This window comes from Diabrotica virgifera, chromosome 4 (genome assembly GCF_917563875.1).
Source record: "Diabrotica virgifera virgifera chromosome 4, PGI_DIABVI_V3a".
Taxonomy (NCBI): Eukaryota; Metazoa; Arthropoda; class Insecta; order Coleoptera; family Chrysomelidae; genus Diabrotica; species Diabrotica virgifera.
The window spans coordinates 119,754,557-119,777,666 of record NC_065446.1 but is presented as its reverse complement, the minus strand read 5'-3'; the positions used below and the strand labels follow the sequence as shown (position 1 = coordinate 119,777,666).

General features: G+C 33.1%; 1 protein-coding gene across 5 annotated transcripts in view; it reads right to left on the bottom strand.

Annotated features, from left to right (window-relative positions):
- Positions 1 to 23,110, bottom strand: part of LOC114331364 (proton-coupled folate transporter) — a 147,543-nt gene that overhangs the window by 77,154 nt on the left and 47,279 nt on the right. For 3 of the 5 annotated variants that reach the window (XM_050649590.1, XM_050649589.1, XM_050649591.1), the window contains exons 2-3: positions 13,358 to 13,436; positions 174 to 431 (exon numbers count right to left, since the gene is read on the bottom strand). In XM_050649590.1, the coding sequence (XP_050505547.1) occupies positions 174 to 431; positions 13,358 to 13,427 (328 nt within the window). In that variant the 5' untranslated portion in view covers positions 13,428 to 13,436. Of the gene's footprint in view, positions 1 to 173; positions 432 to 3,087; positions 3,228 to 13,357; positions 13,437 to 23,110 lie in introns of those variants that run through there. The other 2 variants (XM_050649594.1, XM_050649593.1) reach the window with 2 other exon arrangements.

Below are 23,110 nucleotides of genomic sequence, written 5' to 3'. Positions count from 1 at the left end.
TACAATATCATTATTTCAGCTAATCGTGATCATCTCTCTGCTCGTTCCCTTATTTTTATTTGAGGATTCAAAGTATTCATACATTGTAAGTTTTCATAATTAGCTGAAACCAAAATGTTAATATGTATGGTGTCTACCACTAAATAAAAATAAAACAAGTACAAAATACTCACCTCCTAAAGTAACCAATAAAACTGGTTTCCTTCCATGCTTATCAGACCATGATCCTGCTATTAGGCAAATAAACGTCGGTAGAAGTAAATCAAGGAGATTCTTTACCATTAATACAACATCTGCATAGGGTTGAACCATTTTCTCATAATGATGAGTTACATTATTATTTTTATTTCCCAACTGAGAACAATCGCTTTTCTCGTAACCGAGCGTTACATAACATGTTCGATATATAATGAAATTTGTTACAACTGAAGCTGAAATAAAAAAAAATGTTCACTTTCTGGAATTTCTACTGATAAATCAGAGTTACACAATGAGCCATGGAACGTGCAGTGCTGAACGTGAGCCTTCGAGACACATAACAAATCAACAAATCAGACAAAGATCAGGAGTTCAAGACATCATCGAAAGAGATACGACGCTTAAGTGGAACTGGGCAGGACACTTAGCTAGAATACAAGATGGATAGTGGACACGACGAATCATGGGATGCAGGCCCAGAAATTATAAAACAAACCGAGGACGACCACCGACTAGATAGACCGACGATGTAAAAAGTGTAGCGAGAAACTGGCTACAAGGGGCCCAGTGTAGAGAACACGGAAAATCTGAGAGAGGCCTATGTTTAGCAGTGGATGCGATTGGCTGATTGATGATGATGACTGACAATCAGTGAGCATATAATATACGTATGTACTAAGAGAAAATTTGGAAATTGTTTGGAAGTCTATGAATTAAGCTTTAAGACTTTGTAAATCTCATTTACATTTATATAAGCCGAGTTACGATCGAAGCAGCTCCAAAAAATACTTACTTTTAGACAAGGTGAAAACGGCGGGTTCGTTGGAAAAAATATTCCCATGAGATTTTTTTGCATAATCACATTCGTGAGACACCCCAGAATAAGGTTCATCAAGAAGTCGCCCACGCAAAAAGTGGTCCAAATTTTTTTTAACAATTTTTTTTAATCAAATTCTAAAAATAAATATTTTCGGTACAGCCATTTTTTTAGATTTTTTGGACTATTCTAGACAAAAAAGGTCTCTTATAACTTCTCTCTAAAGTTGGTCGTTTTCGAGTTATAAGCAATTTAAAAGTTGAAAAACGCGAATATGGCCCTTTTTAAGACTATATAACTCGGTTAAAAATTATTATTATGAAAGTCAGAAAGTGACTAAATCAAAGTTTAAAGCCCCCTCTACATGATCGTGAAGAAATTTGTGTCATTAATTTATTACTAAGCTGTTATTTTTAATTATTAACGATGAGCGGTAAGATCGTATTGACGCGGTTGTAAATGTGAGTGCCAGTAAAATGCACCATTGACTGCTGGAACGGCATCGGCATCTCTCTCGCATTCACCATTGACGGCAGCCTAATGCGTGCATGGCGCTCATTATTATTACTTAAAAATAACAGCTTAGTAATAAAATAATGGCAAAAATTTCTTCAGGATCTTGTAGGGGGGCCTTTAAAGTTTAATATAGTCACTTTCTAAATTTTATAATAATAACTTTTAACCGAGTTATTAAGCTTTGAAAATCGCCATTTTTCGTTTTTTTTTTATTTAAATTGCTCATAACCCGAAAACAATCAACTTTAGAGCAAAATTATAAGAGACCTTTTTTGCCAAGAATAGTCCAAAGAAACCTAAAAAAAAATTGTCCGAGCCGAAAATATTGATATTTCAAATTTGATTAAAAAAAATTGTTAAAAAAAATTTGGACCACTTTTCACGTGGGCGACTTCTTGAACCTTATTCTGGGATGTCTCACGAATATGATTATGCAAAAAATTCTCATGGGAATATTTTCTATAACGAACCCTCTGTTTTCGCCTTGTCTATTTGCAAATTGCAATTTGTATTAGGCACTAATTTTACAATATCTTGATATTTGATTATTAGATTTAAGTTTGGTATAGGTTTTCTTTGTTTTTTATTAAGAAACAACAAATTTTATTTGAAAAAACTTTTTGTCCCTTTTAGCTTATGAGTTGGAACATTATAAACAGTTTATAGACAATAAATTGTTTATAATAATTTTTTGACCACTCGGATCGTAATCCACCCTCGAAATTCGTAATCAGCAGTCACAAATCTATAAGAAACCGTTCAGTTTGTCCATCAAAATTCAAGATGCCACGGTGACCTCTATTTGGCGCCTACACTAACATGTTAAAGAATAAAGGGCGGAGGTAAATTCCTCACCAACCAGTAAAAACATATAATCCGACAGGTATTTTCCTCACCAAATTTAAGGGTTTCTATTAATCCGGTAGGTATTTTCCTCACCAACCCACTCAGGTAATAAAATAAAAATGTAGATGTAATTTAAGAATGATTTTTATGAAAGTATCCGAAATCCGAATAAAAGACATTAAATTCCTTACATTATAGTAATAGTTTATAATATAGATAATATTCAAAATGTATAAATGATTATTTAATATTTACTATTATTATACTAAGAAACATACTTTACAAAATCCATTTCATTCGATTAGACTGATATCTTTAATACATTTATTTTTTAATTTCAGTTTAACTTCTTTATCTTTGATAGGTTTTGCAATATGCAAACTTTAAATTTTAACATACGTATATATCTGAAATTCCCTAATTTATTCTAAGAAGATTATATTAGATGGATGGATGCGTATTATAAAACGATAAATTAAAATGCGAATGAAAAGATTCGCAAGCGTTCGTGATACGAATAACAGAAGAATATGCCTCTGTCCACAAATATGGGGAGAATGTGGTAATTTCGTCTATATAAGTTTCAACTAAATAATCAACATATCTATCTAAAATTGCATTTTCTGGTTTGCATGACATTAAATCAAATACAAAACAATCTGATACGTCTTCTGGTTTATGTAAGGCCAAAGTCTGTTTGAGCCACTTACCTATTTCAGAATCATTTGTAGGTATATTCTGATGTTAAATCAAGAGACTGAATTTTTCTATACCAAGCTTGGTGTAGGTGAAATCTACAACCATGTATTTCAGTGTTCGGACACATTTGAATGATTGCATTTTGTATAGCCTTTTCAAAATCTACAAAAATTTTACTAGGATTAAACTCAATTTTCAGAGCATTGAAAATTTCTGATTTTAACAAATAAAAAAATAAGTTTTTGTTTTTTTGTTTGGCAGTAAACAGTATGATAAAGAAATATAATACCCATTAGTACATGACTAGTGAATAATTGCAAATAATATGTGGTACAGTAAGAAATATGCCATACATACCTACGAGAGGGGCAAAATTATGGAATAAATTCATTTTTTAATGGACGATTTTTGAGAAGAATGCCGAAACAGGTCGATTTTTATTTTTAAATTACAATTTTTTGGCCTATATTTCATACTAGTGACGTCATCCATCTGAACGTGATCACGTAGTCGATGATTTTTTTAAATGGGAATAGGGGTCGTATGGTAGCTCATTTGAAAGGTATTTAATTGTCTATTCAGCAATATAAACATTAACATAATTATTTGTACAGGGTGGCCAAAAAAATAATTCTTTAATTAAATTAATTGACGCAAAAAAGAAGAATGTATTTAATTTATTTGACTCAAAATACCTTCTATTGCTGCCAGAGAATAAAAAAAATGTTTATTTGGCAAATAAACATTGCTTTTCGCTTAAATGAAATGTTCGAACTGCCAAGAGGCAGGTGAGAGGTTGTTTGAGCTTTAATATAAGTGAAAAGAAATGTTTATTTGTAAAATTAACATTTTTTTCTACTTTCTACTCTGACAGCAGTACAATGCATTTTGAGTTAAATAAATTAGATACCTACATTCTTCTTTCTGCATCAATTAATTTAATTCAATATTTTTTGGTCACCCTGTATAAATAATGCTTTTAATGTTTATATTATTGAATAGAGAATTAAAAAACCTTTCAAATGAGCTACCAGATGTGACTAATATGAAATATATGCCACAAATTTTTAATTTAAAGGTAAAAATGGACCTGTTTCAGAAGTTTTTTTTCCAAAATCGTCCATTTAGAGAAAATGAATTTATTCCATAATTTTTCCCCTCTCTGTACAAAATTCAATGTGGCTAAAAGTCTTATATTTATTTCACAACTAAATACAATTATCTTACTTTTGACACAGTTTATAAAGAAAAAATTTTCCCCTTGGTTGTTTTTTGAGCATAGCTCTTCACAAATTCTTGAACCTCATCAATGTTGGAAGAAAGTCGACCAGGCATCATTTTTCGTCGATAATTATAATACATATATTTTCTTATGTAACTGACATCAATCGTAGTAATTGTTTTAGGCAAATTGGTTGCAAGCTCTTGGCGTATAATTTTTACTGGTTTTTCAGTTAGATTCTCTTCGGATTTACGTTTACAAGAGTTAGAAACAATTTTTCGATATATCTTCTGACGATCTGGTTCATGATTGTGTTGTAGGCTAATTCAAAATATTGTAAAATTTGCAACAATAGTAAAAAAATCGCACTATAAGGTATTTTATTACACTTCTAGAATAGTCCAGGGCGCATCTGTTTTGAGATGGACGTTGAGAGGTGACTCAAATTTTTTTGCAGAAATTGCTTGAAAATAACTCAAATAATATTTGAGTTATCCTCTTACTCAAAATGGTCCGGAACATTGTTTAAATAATCAAAATGTCAAAATATGAAGGAAAAATTCGATTTTTTTATTGTTTTTTTGATTGTAACTTTAAAACTATTCATTTTTAAGAAAAGTTGTACTGACATAAAAGTTGCGTAATTAAATTTTCTACAATATAGAATTGGTTAAAAATTTTAAAAATAGTCGCCCTTGTTGCAAAATAGCAATAATTGTGAAAAAAACCATACAAAAACAAGTATTTGCATTTTACGTTTTTCAACCATTTATGCTACACTTAGGACCTTCATATTTTACCCAGAAAAACTTTATGATATAGTAAAACAACACTGTAAATTTCATTAAGACAGGTTTAATAGATTTTGCAAAATAAATTTTGCAATCCAGCTTTTGCAAAAAAAATTCATTTTTTAAATGTTGCAGGACTGAAAATAAAGCAGAGAGCCAGTTGAATTTTTTTTGCTTATAGAAGTGTACTGTACCTTTCATTTGCAATTCGCAAAATTAAAATCGATTAATTACCACGCGGCGTCAGGAAACTTTTAAATAAACATTAATTTTTGGTGCTACGCGCAGGACAGCGGTGTTCGATTCACACAAGTTGATTTCCACCAAAATTATTCCAATCTTTATCTAATATATTATTTTCTTACTCTATATTTTGTTGTATATATTTTCATATTTTAATTCCACAAAAATCAAGCTAATTTTATTATTGTTTGTGAAATATTGTTTAGACAATTGCATATGTTTAAAAATAATAAACTTTTATTCTCTAAGTTAAAATACCTATATGAACAAAGAAAGTTTTTGCTAAAAAAAGTGTTATTTCAAAGGATAGAGTATGTGTTTTTATTTTGCAATAAACATATTTATTTATTTACATCGAAATGTGATAAAAATTAAAATGTATCAATCATTATCAAAGGTCATTGGAATGCCCAATCAGAGCAAACTATCCGCTGTCCTGCGCGTAGCACCAATAATTAATGTTTATTTAAAAAAATTCCTGACGCCGTGGTAGTTAATCGATTTTAGTTTTGCAAATTGCAAATGAAAGGTACAGTACACTTCTATAAGCAAAAAAAATTCAACCTGCTATCTGCTTTATTTTCAGTCCTGTAACATTTTGAAAAAATGAATTCTTCTTTTGCGAAAGCTGGATTGCACAATTAATTTTGTAAAATCTATTGAACCGATCTTAATTAAATTTACAGTATTGTTTTACTGTATCATAAAGTTTTTCTGGGTGAAATATAAAGGTCCTAAGTGTAGCGTAAATGGTTGAAAAATGTAAAATGCGAATACTTGTTTTTGTATGGTTTTTTCGAAATTATTGCTATTTTGCAACAAGGATGACTATTTTTTAAATTATTAACCAATTCTATATTATAGAAAATTTAATTACGCAACTTTTATGTCAGTACAACTTATCTCGGAAATGAATGCTTTTAAAGTTATAATCAAAAAACGAAGAAAAAATAGACTTTTTCCTTCATTTTTTGACATTTTGACTATTTAAACAATGTTCCGGACCTTTTTGAGAGGGAGGATAACTCAAATATTATTATTTGAGTTATTTTCAAGCAATTTCTGCAAAAAGATTTGAGTCACCTCTTGCGTCTAAATGTACTAATATTTTTACAGATGCGCCCTGGTCTAAAACACTTTTTCACTTTTTAAAACTTTCACTTTATAAAAAATAACATTTTCAAATACCAGAAAAGGTTTACCGCGATTACTTTCTATTAAACATACCATTTTTGTCAAAATTCCAATTGTGACTAAAAATAAGATACTATAATTAATAGTAGATAAAAATAATTCCCTTGAACGCCTTTTATAATAGTAAAATCTACCTGAAAGAACCATTTCGGTTTTGGTGAGGAAAATACCTGTGGGATTATGACATAATCTTCCAAACGCAGGTAAAAAAATATTTTGGTGAGGAAAATACACCCGCCGAGAATAAAACCGTCTATTCTCTTTGTTTCTAAAGATATCAGGGACATTCAAAAAACAAAACGTAAAGGTACGTATTAATACGTTGATGCTCAGTTCTCCGTGCATATAGCTGCTCAAATGAATACGGCATGCGCTCGCGCTCCCCTACGTTTAAACCGCAAATCGGTTGAATCGAAGAGGGTGAGCGCCGAGCGGGAGCACCAACCTATCCACTATATGGAGCTGCTACACGGAGCACGGAGCACTAACGTATGGATACGTACCTTGTACAACAAGATTCCGATGAATACCCAAGAAATCCCCTCATGACAGACCCGGGAGAATCAATAAAAATCAAACACAATCTTCTTCTTTTTATAATCGCCAATATTCGTCTCGAATATTGTTGTTGTTATGGAGAACCATTTCCTTAGGTTTATTAACCATGATAAATATTGTTCTTCTCACAATTACTCGCTTTTCGAATACTTTGCCTTGAAGTATTTAGTGGCGTTTGTCATTATTCTAGCTTTCTTCTTTGTCTGTCCAATATATCCTTAGGATTCGCCTGTATGGTCACATCTCGAAGGCTTCAAGTTTTTTCTTCATCGCTTCAGTGAGTGTCCAGGATTCAACTCCGTAGTATAATGTTACGAAGATAATATAACATCGTAGGAGCCTTACTTTTATCTCCAGAATAAGGTTGTGGCTGTTAAAGAGTTTGATCATGTTGTTGAATGCACTCCTAGCCTTCTCCCTTCTACATTTTACTTCCTGTGAGTGATCCCACTGTCCGTTTACTGTTGACACAATATATGTAAACTATTTTACTCGGTCCACTGTATTCTTGATAAGCAGTTGGACGTCTCTGATTTTATTTTTGCTGATGACCACGACCACAACTTTGGTTTTTGATATGTTAACTTGTAGTCCAAATCTTTCATTTACTTCATTTAATTTGTTTATTAATTGCTGTAAACTGTTTAAACTGTCTGCAATAATAACGGTCTCATCTACAGGTGGATGTTGTTTAGGCGTTCTCCATTTAGGAGTATTCCATGTCCGCAATTTTCCAAGGCTTCACTAAATATTTTCTCTAAATATAGGGGAAATAATATAGGTAAAAGTATACATCCTTGTCTGACGCCTTGCAGAATCTGGATCGCGTCCGTCGGTTTATCTCCAAGATTTGTTCTTATCGTGGCTGATTAGTTCCAGCATAAATTTTGTATTATACGCCGGGATTTATAATCCATTTAGGCTTTTATTAGAACATCAATCATTTTTCGGTGTTGAACTGTATTGAATGCTTTTTGGTAGTCCACAAAGCAGGTGTAGATACCTCAAGCATTGTTTATATAGAAAGATAGTTGGTCAGCCCAATAGGTAAATATGTTTGATTCAAATTGAGACAGTCACCAGATGTCCCCAAAATTTCTGTCAGGGTCGCAACGTCAAAATGCATAGACACCACGTTGGATACGATAATATTCATAACACCCCAACTCGCATACATATTAAGATAATTAAATATTATATAGAAGAGTATATTTAGAAATTGAATTAATGATGTCATGCTACTATACATTATATATAATAGCATGACATCATTAATTCAATTTCTAAATAAATTCTTCCATATATATTTATTTTTTTTAATATGTATGCGAGTTGGGGTGTTATGAATAGGATCGTATCCAACTTGGTGTCTATGCATTTTAACGTTGAGACCCTGACAGAAATTGTGGGGACATCTCATGACTGTCTCAATTTGAATCAAACACATTTTCCTATTGGGCTGACCAACTATTCCTATATAAACAAAGCCGCAAATCATATCTCTACATTTCTGGAATAATACCTGTAAACTAAATAGGTCTGGATCCCGCGTATGAAAAAAAAAGTTGATTAATAGCAAGCTAAAAATTTGTTAATAGCTTAAGGGTGTCTAGTCGGATAAACTTTGATATATGAGAACACTGGAACAGGGGCAGTTTTAATTGTGGAACAGGTAAAAAATCTGGAACGGTCAGAACACGAAAATGGCACATTTGTTTTGTCCGACAGAACAGACATAAACTCTCCGAACAGAGATTAAACTCTCATGCAAAAATCAGACTGCTATTTATCACCTGTCATAATTCCTGTCATTTGACATATTCTACATGTTCCACTCATTAAAACGCCAATTTGGTGATAAATAGCAGTCTGATTTTTGCATGAGAGTTTAATCTCTGTTCGGAGAGTTTAAGTCTGTTCTGTCGGACAAAATACATGTGCCGTTTTCGTGGTCTGACCATTCCAAATTTTTAGCCTGTTCCACAGTTAAAACTTCCCCTGTTCCAGTGTTCCCATATATTAATGTTTGTCCGACTAGACACCCTTAAGCTAATAACAAATTTTCAGCTTGCTATTTATCAACTTTTTTTTCGTACGCGGGATCCAGACCTAAAACAGTGTATCTCTCGTACCTACGCCTTTCATGAATCCAAACTGTGTGTCCTGTATTCTCTCTTCGCATAGCTTGTATATTCTGTGAAGTATAATTTTAAGAAAATGTTTTAATGCATGCCTCATTAGACTTATTTGCCTATATCCTTCGCACCTTTTCGCTCCCTGTTTCTTTGATAACGTAAAAAATTCTGAATAATAAATATTCTGAAAAAATTCTGAAACTACCCAATCTTTTGGAATATTGCCTGTGTCACAGATATTATCGAAGATTTTACATATTATTCATTATTCATCATCAAGAAGTTTAAGACATTCAGACTGTACTGTGTCTGGTCTTGGAGCTCTCCCTTCTTTTAGTGATATTGATATTAAGTCTTATTGATATTAAGTCTATATTGATCTTATTTCTGTCAATAGTATAGCTAGGTGGTCACATTTTCGTAGATATTGGGGACTGGTTCTCCCTCTCATCAGAAAATAAATTTCGTATGTAATTTTGCTAGGTAATATCATTACTGTCTGTGTCCACGATTACTTCTCCATTGTCATTAACAAGTTTACTTACTCTTCTGTTTTTACATTTGCGCTTGATTTTTTTAAAGTTTTATGCACGTTGAATTCGTTGTATTTACTTTGTAGAATTTCGATTTTTTGGCATTCTTTCTCCAGTTCTTTCTGTTTGGCTTCTCTGATATTTCTCTGTTTCTGTTTTTGTAATGTTTTATACATGCAGTTATCGTTATTGTTTTTCCTTCTTTCTTCCATAAGCTGCATAATCTCTGTCGTCAATTATCTTATTCGTACCTTCTTCATTCTTCATAAAATTGTCTTTAATGCCGTCTATCATTTTATTATCTTTTTTCCTGTGTTTTCCGTTGTATTATCGATTTCTTTATGTATGCGAGTTGGGGTGTTATGAATAGGATTTTTATTTTTTATATATATTATTTTTATATATATATATATATATATATAAAATAAATAGATGAAATAGAGAATGTGGAAAAATCCCCTTACGAACAATTCACACATCCACCATTTCGGGCTGGGAAAAATTTTTCGAATAGAATCAAAGATCCAAACACCAGTTCTTAGAAATGTGTTTCGCCCTCTTCAACCTCTCTGGGCTCGTCGGTAAAGACAAGAGGTTGAATATCTTTAGACACATTCTAATCAAAAAACAACATTCGAGACCTAGACATAGAAGGTGCGTAAGTCTACGGCAAATCCGACAATGACAGTCTCAAGTTTTAATTCCCTAATTACTTAAAGTAAGTAAAATATATGTTTAAAAACATAAGATGTAGATCTTTGAAACACACTCAGTGAACCAAAGATCCAAGGTTATTGGTTTAACGACCACTCGTACGAAATCAAATAGATGAAATAGAGAATGTGGAAAAATCCCCTTACGAACAATTCACACATCCACCATTTCGGGCTGGGAAAAATTTTTTGAATAGAATCAAAGATCCAAACACCAGTTCTTAGAAATGTGTTTCGCCCTCTTCAACCTCTCTGGGCTCGTCGGTAAAGACAAGAGGTTGAATATCTTCAGACACATTCTAATCAAAAAACAACATTCGAGACCTAGACATAGAAGGTGCGTAAGTCTACGGCAAATCCGACAATGACAGTCTCAAGTTTTAATTCCCTAATTACTTAAAGTAAGTAAAATATATGTTTAAAAACATAAGATGTAGATCTTTGAAACACACTCAGTGAACCAAAGATCCAAGGTTATTGGTTTAACGACCACTCGTACGAAATCAAATAGATGAAATAGAGAATGTGGAAAAATCCCCTTACGAACAATTCACACATCCACCATTTCGGGCTGGGAAAAATTTTTCGAATAGAATCAAAGATCCAAACACCAGTTCTTAGAAATGTGTTTCGCCCTCTTCAACCTCTCTGGGCTCGTCGGTAAAGACAAGAGGTTGAATATCTTTAGACACATTCTAATCAAAAAACAACATTCGAGACCTAGACATAGAAGGTGCGTAAGTCTACGGCAAATCCGACAATGACAGTCTCAAGTTTTAATTCCCTAATTACTTAAAGTAAGTAAAATATATGTTTAAAAACATAAGATGTAGATCTTTGAAACACACTCAGTGAACCAAAGATCCAAGGTTATTGGTTTAACGACCACTCGTACGAAATCAAATAGATGAAATAGAGAATGTGGAAAAATCCCCTTACGAAAAATTCACACATCCACCATTTCGGGCTGGGAAAAATTTTTCGAATAGAATCAAAGATCCAAACACCAGTTCTTAGAAATGTGTTTCGCCCTCTTCAACCTCTCTGGGCTCGTCGGTAAAGACAAGAGGTTGAATATCTTTAGACACATTCTAATCAAAAAACAACATTCGAGACCTAGACATAGAAGGTGCGTAAGTCTACGGCAAATCCGACAATGACAGTCTCAAGTTTTAATTCCCTAAAAAAATTTTAATTCTATTCGAAAAATTTTTCCCAGCCCGAAATGGTGGATGTGTGAATTGTTCGTAAGGGGATTTTTCCACATTCTCTATTTCATCTATTTGATTTCGTACGAGTGGTCGTTAAACCAATAACCTTGGATCTTTGGTTCACTGAGTGTGTTTCAAAGATCTACATCTTATGTTTTTAAACATATATTTTACTTACTTTAAGTAATTAGGGAATTAAAACTTGAGACTGTCATTGTCGGATTTGCCGTAGACTTACGCACCTTCTATGTCTAGGTCTCGAATGTTGTTTTTTGATTAGAATGTGTCTAAAGATATTCAACCTCTTGTCTTTACCGACGAGCCCAGAGAGGTTGAAGAGGGCGAAACACATTTCTAAGAACTGGTGTTTGGATCTTTGATTCTATTCGAAAAATTTTTCCCAGCCCGAAATGGTGGATGTGTGAATTGTTCGTAAGGGGATTTTTCCACATTCTCTATTTCATCTATTTGATTTCGTACGAGTGGTCGTTAAACCAATAACCTTGGATCTTTGGTTCACTGAGTGTGTTTCAAAGATCTACATCTTATGTTTTTAAACATATATTTTACTTACTTTAAGTAATTAGGGAATTAAAACTTGAGACTGTCATTGTCGGATTTGCCGTAGACTTACGCACCTTCTATGTCTAGGTCTCGAATGTTGTTTTTTGATTAGAATGTGTCTAAAGATATTCAACCTCTTGTCTTTACCGACGAGCCCAGAGAGGTTGAAGAGGGCGAAACACATTTCTAAGAACTGGTGTTTGGATCTTTGATTCTATTAAAAAAAATTTTTCCCAGCCCGAAATGGTGGATGTGTGAATTGTTCGTAAGGGGATTTTTCCACATTCTCTATTTCATCTATTTGATTTCGTACGAGTGGTCGTTAAACCAATAACCTTGGATCTTTGGTTCACTGAGTGTGTTTCAAAGATCTACATCTTATGTTTTTAAACATATATTTTACTTACTTTAAGTAATTAGGGAATTAAAACTTGAGACTGTCATTGTCGGATTTGCCGTAGACTTACGCACCTTCTATGTCTAGGTCTCGAATGTTGTTTTTTGATTAGAATGTGTCTAAAGATATTCAACCTCTTGTCTTTACCGACGAGCCCAGAGAGGTTGAAGAGGGCGAAACACATTTCTAAGAACTGGTGTTTGGATCTTTGATTCTATTAAAAAAAATTTTTCCCAGCCCGAAATGGTGGATGTGTGAATTGTTCGTAAGGGGATTTTTCCACATTCTCTATTTCATCTATTTGATTTCGTACGAGTGGTCGTTAAACCAATAACCTTGGATCTTTGGTTCACTGAGTGTGTTTCAAAGATCTACATCTTATGTTTTTATATATATATATATATATATATATATATATATATATATATATATATATATATATATATATTAAATCCTCTATTTAATGTTTTGCTGATTATTGCTTTTATTTTACTACATTTCAGTTTTCTTATGTAATGTTTTTTTTACAGTTTGTTCGCGTGTTTTCTGTAACTTGGTTCTATAAACGCCCACTAAAGCATTGAGGTTAGATTGAATATCAGCGCCCGGGTTTTAACAGAAAAAAGAATATTCCGAAATATATAGCTTCAAATCTGTCAAGGTATCGGACCATATCACACGTGGGAATTTTAATTTAAAAAACTATCAAAATATACTTACATGTTAGCAAAAAATATACATAATTAAAAAATAGGGGGACTTCTACAGTTACCTTGTTACTACATGCCATGTTTATAACCTACAACAAGTATAGAAAATTATTAGTACCGAATATTAACAATAACAAAACATAAAAAACATAACAAGTATCGAATATCATTACCATCATTATTTTGAATAAAAAAATTCAATAATGTAGAGGTATATTTAAAAATATCTAGTTTTCAACGTATTTTTATCCAGGAAGTTTGATTAAGAAATTAGTTCAAAATAACAGTAAATATTATGTGTTTATTTAACTTAATATAACATATTTACACTTTTATAATTTATTTCAATAGACTTTTTTAAATGGAAAAATAAAATGTACTTCTTTCTTGTAATTTTTCATTGGAACGCCACAATTGTTTATATTAAGTTTTACTGGGCGACCTCATCTCAAAAACTATCGGCAGCCATATTGTGTCTGGCATCTGTGTCTGGCATCAGACTTTTATTATGTCTGGCTATGATTATGTCTGGCTATGATTATGTCTGACACCAGACCTGGTTACAAATGTAACGATAACTGTTTTGGCATTAACAAATTACATGAAAGCCAATGATTTAAATACCAAGGAAATAACTGTTATATTATAACTTATTATAACAAGGGATAGAGAAAAATAATCAAACGTCATCGCGAACATCTATTAGCGAACGAAGTACGAAAACTCAAAGAAGTACCACAAAATGTATATATTAAAAGGTCATACAAGGACGCGTTTCGGCTCTTCACGAGCCATCATCAGCTTAAAAATACAGGAACAAAGACAAAGGACTGACCAGCCCAGGAAGGAGAAAGAATCCACTAGTTTACATTATCTATGGCTCTATAAACTTCATTATTATATCTTTTATAAGTTATATTGATATTATGTTGTAATTTTAATATAAAAATTTAAGAAATTCTTGTAAGACTTTCACGTTGGGAGGAACCATCTTGCGAACCGGTTAATATATTTTATTATAATTTATATTATTATTATATTTTATTATAATTAAAAATATGTTTCGTTTAATTAGTATAAATGGATTCTAAAGCGTTTTTATGAAGCACATTTGTTCGGAACACACTGTAATTGTAATCGAACGAAGGTGACATTTTGGCATAAATTGGTAACATTTATTTGACAGTTGCGGTATTGACACTTTAGATTTGTTTTTATTCTTTACTCTAAGTATTTGCTTTATTATATTTATTGTTTTTATTATTTACTTTAAGGTAAGATTATAGCTTAATTCTAGTTTTCTATTTCTAATGTTTTTATTTATTTACATTGAATATTAATTTGTTTTGTTGCATAATCCAAATTTGCAATAATTATGTGATCTATATGATTTAAAATGGATTCAGGATATTTTTATACTTTGGCAACACTGTCAACTTAGATCTCTGAAATAGATAATGACGTGCAACGGTAAGTAGATTCATTCTGTAAAAATTGCGAGATGAAATGCTTCGGTTCCTGGACTATTGACCAAATTCTCGAATGCTCATAGGGATACTATAAAAACAAAACGTTAGGCTTACTTTTCTATCTACATATTTTTTTATTTATGCAATTTATTATGATTTTAACATTCATATGTTATTATTAAACTATTTTGACCTTTCTCCCCACTACAAAACTTAGAACCCTAAGCATATAGAAAAGGCCCAAGTAGTTGTTTGTGGACAAATTCGCCGGCCCAAAAGAAGAATGACGCAACCGCAAAATGCAAAATTCTTCAAGAGAGCAAAAAAACTATTTTTAAATATTTATTTAAAATAGGGATTAAATGAAGAGTAATCGTCCAGGAGCATCGGTATGGCGTTTTTTTGACAACGATGGCTTTTATTTTTATCGATATTGGTTCGAATTTCATTATCTTAATTTCATCATCATCAGTAGCTTGACAACCCTTTTTGGGTCCTGGCTTGTTCTAGGATTTTCCGCCATTCTGTTCTGTTCGTTGCTTTGTTCTTCTAGTGGGTAATCTCAAGTGTTTTCAGATCTTGTTCCACTTGTTCCATGTATCTAAGTTTGGGTCTTCCCTTTGACCTTCTCCCTACTGGTGTTTGCTTTATTATGTGTTTTGGTGTTTCGGTCTCCAACATTCGTTCAACATGGTCCATCCAGCGCAGACGTCCGATCTTTATGGATGTTATTACGTCGGATTCGTTGTATGCTGCGTATAATTCATTATCTTCATTTAATCCCTATCTACAGTTGCGTCATTTTGCATCTGAAACAAGGTCTAGCATAGCGCGTATTTCAATAACGACGCAACTACCCTGTATTGGCTTCGCCGCATATTGTTACAGTTCTGTCGTTTTTGTATCATCTGTACTATGTACATAGTATTTTAGAAGTTATTTACGCAATAAACAGGAATTGAGAAAATTTGCAGTTACGTCATTATTCTTCCTTACCGGACTGAATATCTGCCTGCTATTATTGTTATTATTATAATTTATCCTAGGTGGCACAGCAGTCGGTTTCCCTCTACTTAACGTATTCTTACAGTTGTTGCGCTACCAATTTTGCCACGTACAGTCGTATTAAAAATACTGTTCAAAGTATTTTGAGTTTTATATACACATAGTTTCAAAAGTTACGCATCACCCCTCCCATTCACGATGTTTACGCTTTTATAAATCCGTATCTTTATCACATCTTTAATGGACCTTTTTTATAAAAAATAGACCATTTTTGGATTTTTATTTTATTGGATTACCCATTTAATTGACCTGGTTTTGCCAAGGTGTAAATATTTGAAAAATTTATTCTGGTGAAATTTTCGAAAACGTTATTAAAAATAAATCGTACTTTAATTTCTGAGTTGGACTTTATAAGAATTATCGATTTAGTTGAAGAAGGCCATTTACAGCGGTTCGTGGCGGAAAGAGTGGGTGTTTCTCAGAGTGATGTCTCACGGATATGGAATAGGTTCCTGGAGACAAACTCAATACGGAATAGAGCTCGGTCTGGTAGACCCCGAGTTACCAATGATCGACAGAATAGATATATCAGAATTTTCATCTGTAGAAATTCTTCTGTGTCTGTACCAGCCCTCCAAAGAAAATTCAGGCATGCTACAGGAGTCAGAGTATCGTTGGCTGCAATAAGAAGAAGAATTTTAGACTCAGGTTTGAGGAGTCGTCGACCAATAAGAGTTCCCCGGCTACAACCTAGACATGTTTTGGACTGCCTCCAGTGGGCTCAAGAAAACAAACAGCTCCCCCAACAATTTTGTAATTTTGCGCTTTTTTTAGACGAGACCATAATCTGTTTAAATAATGATATCCGGCGAATTCGTATGTGGCTAGTTGTGCAGCTCTTTTTGGCTCTCGCCCCACACACATTCGCCGGTTATCACTATTTAAACAGATTCTGGTCTTGTCTGAAAAAAGGACAAAATTCCAAAAGAGTTGGGGGAGCTCTATGTGTTTTGAGCCCACTGGAGGCGGTCCAAAACATGTCTAGGTTGTAGCTGAGGAACCCTTATTGGTCGACGACTCCTCAAACCTGAGCCTAAAATTCTTCTTCTTATTGTAGACAACGATACTCTGACACCTGCAGCATGCCTGAATTCTCTTTGGAGGGATGGTACAGACATCGAAGAATTTCTACGGATGGAAATTCTGATATATCTATTCTGTCCATCATTGGTAACTCGGGGTCTACCAGACCGAGCTCTATTTCGTATCGAGTTTGTCTCCAGGAACCTATTTCATATCCGTGAGACATCACTCTGAGAAACACCCACTCTTTCCTCCACGAACCGCTGTGAATGGCCTTCTTCAACTAAATCGATAACTCTTATACGGTCCAACTCAGAAATTAAAGTACGATTCATTTTTAATCACGTTTTCAAAAATTTCACCAAAATAAATTTTTGAAATGTTTACACCTTGGCAAAACCTGGTCAATTAAATGGGTAATCCAATAATATAAAAAACCAAAAATGGTAAATTTTTTATAAAAAAGGCCCTTTAAATATTTGATAAAGATACGGCTTTATAAAAGCGTAAACATCGTGAATACGAAGGGTCATGCATAACTTTTGAAACTATGTGTATAATACTATTGAAAGTTTTGTGAGTAAAATTTATATTTTTGTGATTAGATAAGCGTTTTGACTTTTTTGTAAGCGTGCATCATCAGTCGTGGTTATTTTTTTTGTAAGAAACCTCTTAGTACGGGATCCGAATATAGGTCGATCTGTACCCATCTGCTTTCTGGATGAAACATTTTTTTATTAAATTTCATACATAGACAAATATTTCTAGCATGGGTTGCCTATCCAAATCGTGTCATAGCTATCCTTAAGGGGGAAGGCAGTAGGGGTTGAAATCAATATTTCAAGCAAATTTTTTATAAAGTATGGTAGAATTATTTTACTTTTAAATTAAATAGACATATTCAGTACAGTTCATAGATTATTCCAGAAAAAATTCAAGGAAAAATATGGAACATTAGCCAACGGTGGCAAATTTTTCAAGACATCTCAAAAAACAATGAATTTTGCGGTGGACATTAGAACTCTTCGTTGGATCATGGTAAACAAAAAATTCAAAGAGATTTTATTAACTTACGAGTTTCCCAAGCTAACGCTGTCGAGATTTTTAGTATTATCGAATTTTGACTTTTATCTATCACTCAGAAGTCAAAACAACGAATAATTGGAAAATAGGGTGAAAATCAACGTACAGTGGAACCTCGATAACCCGGATTAATCGGGACCGCGGCCGATCCGGGTTATCGAAAATCCGGGTTAGCCGGAGAATATAGTAAAAATTAATAAATAACCTCCATTATAATTACAAAAACATGAAACACATATGCACAGTACACATCTAAATTACGTATAGTTGTATAGAGTGTAGAGTTTTGTTCATTTCTTGGTAAAAAACTCAGTCATACTGTAGAGATGTACCGACACCATAATATGGTAGGTCTGGATCCCGCGTACGAAAAAAAAGTTGATAAATAGCAAGCTGAAAATTTGTTATTAGCTTAAGGGTGTCTAGTCGGACAAACATTAATATATGGGAACACTGGAACAGGGGAAGTTTTAACTGTGGAACAGGCTAAAAATTTGGAACGGTCAGACCACGAAAACGACACATGTATTTTGTCCGACAGAACAGACTTAAACTCTCCGAACAGAGATTAAACTCTCATGCAAAAATCAGACTGCTATTTATCACCAAATTGGCGTTTTAATGAGTGGAACATGTAGAATATGTCAAATGACAGGAATTATGACAGGTGATAAATAGCAGTCTGATTTTTGCATGAGAGTTTAATCTCTGTTCGGAGAGTTTATGTCTGTTCTGTCGGACAAAACAAATGTGCCATTTTCGTGTTCTGGCCGTTCCAGATTTTTTACCTGTTCCACAATTAAAACTGCCCCTGTTCCAGTGTTCTCATATATCAAAGTTTATCCGACTAGACACCCTTAAGCTATTAACAAATTTTTAGCTTGCTATTAATCAACTTTTTTTTCATACGCGGGATCCAGACCTATGGTATCATAATATCATATTATGATGCTGCAATAAATTTATTTTAAAGATTCGCCTTTATCAATCCTACCTAATGTTTCTAGTTTCTTTTCCATTGTCACAACATTTTTACGTTTTGTTAACATTACAGTTTTGTTACCATTACGTAGACAAAAATCAGGCAAACACAATCTGAAGCACGATTACAGAACGGAAGTGATTAAAACAATGTTGTTATTTAAGAACAGACTAAGGCCATTGTTTTAAAAAAGAATTTTTAAATAGTCACGTCTATTTTAAACAATGCTAAGACAGTTTGACATAAATAACGGAAAAGGAATACAGACAGGTGCCTGTTCTTTCCGATAAGCTGAGACGGTCGCTCTGCCTGCCGCCGTGTGCATGAATCATTTTTACTGTTGTACTTATATGTGTTCAAATTACACAAATACACATTATCTCTCAAATATTATTTGACCTACATACATTTTTATTTGATAAAATTGTTAAATTGTTTATTTGTTAAATTTTTGTCTGATGAAAATCGGTCCGGGTTAGCCGGACTTCCGGGTTATCGGGGGCCGACTTATCGGGGTTCCACTGTATTTATTATTGTAAAACAAAAATTAAGCATAAAACAAAAATATATCGACAGCGTTACCTCAAGGAATGTCTAAGGAAAATATATAGGTCCAAAATTCCAGGTGAGTTGGTCAAGTAGTTTTTGAGTTACAATGTCTACAGGCATTGAAAAAAGCTGGTTTGAGAAAAACGCGTTTAAAGTATTGTCAATTATTATTTTCAATTTCTTTTTTGTCTGTCAAATCGTAAAGTGATGTACACCGGAATATATTTTGAATCGTGGGGTAATTTACAATAGAAAATGAGAACAGTTGTTGACCGTTTCTCACTACGCTCTAGCGAGCTGTCGCGAAGTTGCTGCAAAGCGAGTCGAAGGTAAGGAGGTAGGGAGATAGTGTTAAAAATCCCTATCTACGACTCGCTTTGCAGCATGTTCGCGCCAGCACGCTTAAACGTAGTGAACAACGGTCAACACTTGTTCTCATTTTCTTTTGTAAATTACTCCGCGATTCAAAAAGATATTCCGGTTAGCATCATTTTACAATTTGACAGACAAAAAAGAAATTGAAAATAAAAGTTGACAATACTTTAAACGCTTTTTAATCAAAACTATTTTTTTTCAAAGGCTGTAGACATTGTAACTCAAAAACTACTTGACCGACCCACCTGGAATTTTGTATACAGGGTGTCTGCGTAACTTAGAACCATATGGGAAACTTTTTTAATATCAATTTTACGAAAAAAAGTCATTCTTTATAAAGTGCTTTGCATAGTCTAAAACCTAAGATGCAATCATCAGATATCAAATTTTGTCAACAGTATACGAGGTATGTCAAAAAATATTAATTTCGCTCAAGAGCAAACTACCTTTATATTTCAAAATATCAAAAAATTTTATTATGAAAAGTTATTTGTAATTAAAAACCATATTCAAATATGCAATAACAGCCTTCTACGTGAAAAAAAAAATTTCTGAGATTTTCCTGAATTATTGATTCCGAACATCATTTTTATTGATTAGACCTATAACTCTTTTATTAATAATTTTAGGAAAAAAAGTTATTCTTCATTAAAATCTGTGCGTGGTCTAAACCTCAAGATGCAATCATCAGTTATTTAAGTTTGTTAATTTTATACGAGGTGTGTCAAATAATATGAATTTAGAAAGAATTCTTTCTATATTCTTTCTAAATTCATATCAACGCATGAAAGGCAAAGCTCCCTAACCGACAAGATTTGGTAAAACGACATATCGTCGGCTTACTGCCAAAACCAACTAACTCCACTTTTTAAAGTTTTGAGGAATCGACGTTTTAAACTTTAATTTGAAATGAAAAATCGTTTGAATTTAAAAATGATTTAATGACTGAAAAATATTAAAGTAAATAACATTATAAACGAAACATTTTGTTAAAAAATTATTAAAATGAAGTGAAAGTTAAAAAAAAAGTACAAAAAACATTTTTTTTTCGACACTTGTCGGGTTTTGGCTGTACAAAGTTAGTCAACTTCTAGGTAACTTTGAACATATCTCTCCTCCATATCAGGCACTTGTCTTGTTTTGGCAGAACTAGAATATTGTAAATGATAAAATACTATTTTATTTAAACGGAGATGTGCAGACAACTGCACATATCTGTTTTTGGCTGAATAAAAGTGTCATCATTGGAATTAGTTGTTTTGAGACCCTTCTGTTTCCCACATTTAAAATCTGCTTTGAAGTGTCTGGTTTCATCAGTACATTCTTTGATCATTATTAAGTACAAAGGCGTACTTAACTCAGAATCGACAAAAAGTGGAGTTAGTTGGTTTTGGCAGTAAGCCGACGATATACATATCATTCGACTCGCCATAAAAATCCGCGTCGATTGGTCTGGGTCTCGTAGCGCTGCGTTGAGATTTGTTGTCGCTTAGGAAGTACGTGAATCTTAAGTATTCTCACATTTTCAACTGACTAAGCAACAAAAATGTCCTAATTTTCTATATATCGGTTGGTTGGACAGTTTGAGTTATAAAAAAAAACGAATAGTAATTTGTTCCTGTCTTAAAATTATATTAACCGTTAACTTAGATAAATTTACTGAAAGTAAAATCATATGCACCAAGCAGTACGGTATTTTTTCCTGTTCTAGATTTTGCTATCATAGTCGCTTACCGATTTTTTTATAAACAGAAATATGATCCAAACGTGTCCTTATACATTTGTTCCTAAAAATGTATTTGACATCATTTGTGCTTAGACATTTTTGCTTGTTGCGAAATAGGTATAAAAAAGAACTTAGATAATTTTACATAAAAAAACGATACCAACTTGATGTCGCTTAGATAATTTTATTTGAATTTCAAAACGAATAATAGGCGCTTAGGAGGCGCAACCATGTTTTGAATGTCGGTTATGCATAACGTACTGCATACTGTATTCGTATTCGGAACGAGTCAGTCGAGCGCAAGTGCAAGCGACGAGGAAACAGATGATGCAGAGTCAACGGGTAAAACAAGAAAAAAGAAAAAGAATTTCAGAAGAAGAAAACCAACAACGAATGGATCGGTCATAGAAGAAGAAACTGTAGGTGACGCTGGATTGAGGGAAAGAAAAAATAATGAAAGAAAAGAAAGATCTAAGAAGAAGAGAGCTGGGGAAGAATATACAACTAAGAAGGGAGTGACAGTACCAGCCAAGAAAGTTCTCCCGAATCCATGTCAAGGAAAAAAATGTGGGAATAACTGTGGATCTATCCCAGAAGAAAGAAGAGAAAGCATATTTAACCATTTCTGGAAACTGGATACAACTCGACGACGAGATTGGTTGGTATCATTGGCGCAAATAGTAGGTGTGAAGCGCAAGCGCAGTGAGTCTGAAAAACGCAACTGTACTATAAAATATTTTATAAATGAAGGAGAAGGTAAGAGAAATGTATGCTTACAGTCCTTAGCAGCCACTGTGAATGTTTCAGATAAAACTATTTATAGTATTGTTAAAAATGCAGAGTGGGGATGTGCCAAGGAAGACATGAGAGGAAAGATGGAGCCGTCAAATAAAACCAAACAAACTACTCTGGATGCCGTTATAAACTTTATATAAAGTTTGCCTGCTTTACCATCGCACTATGGCCGCCAAGATTCCAGTAAAGTTTATTTACCAGAAGAATTCAAGAACATACCAACTCTTTACGGAAGTTATAAAAATGATGTCATTAATCAAGGTATGGATATTGTGGGTGAGAGAATTTTTCGCAAAATATTTCATGAGCAGTTTAACGTCGGCTTTCATATACCAAAGAAAGATAAGTGCAAGAAATGCCTTATGTTTGCAAAAAACACTGATCCTGACAAACTGAAAGAAAAAGAACAGCATGAGAAAGAAAAAGAAGAAAGTTACGCCCGTTTCAAAAGTCACAAAAAGATCCATAAAGATGATTCTTCTACATTATGCGTCAGCTTTGGTCTTCAAAAGGTCTTGAATATGCCATATTCACCTTCAATGCTATTATACTATAGTAGAAAACTGGCTGTTTATAACCTATGTTTCTACGAGAATGGCACTCGTAAAGTATTCTGTTATTATTGGAACAAATCTAATGGTAAACGAGGTGCAAATGAAGTAGCAACAATTTTGCATAAATACATTAAATCTGTTG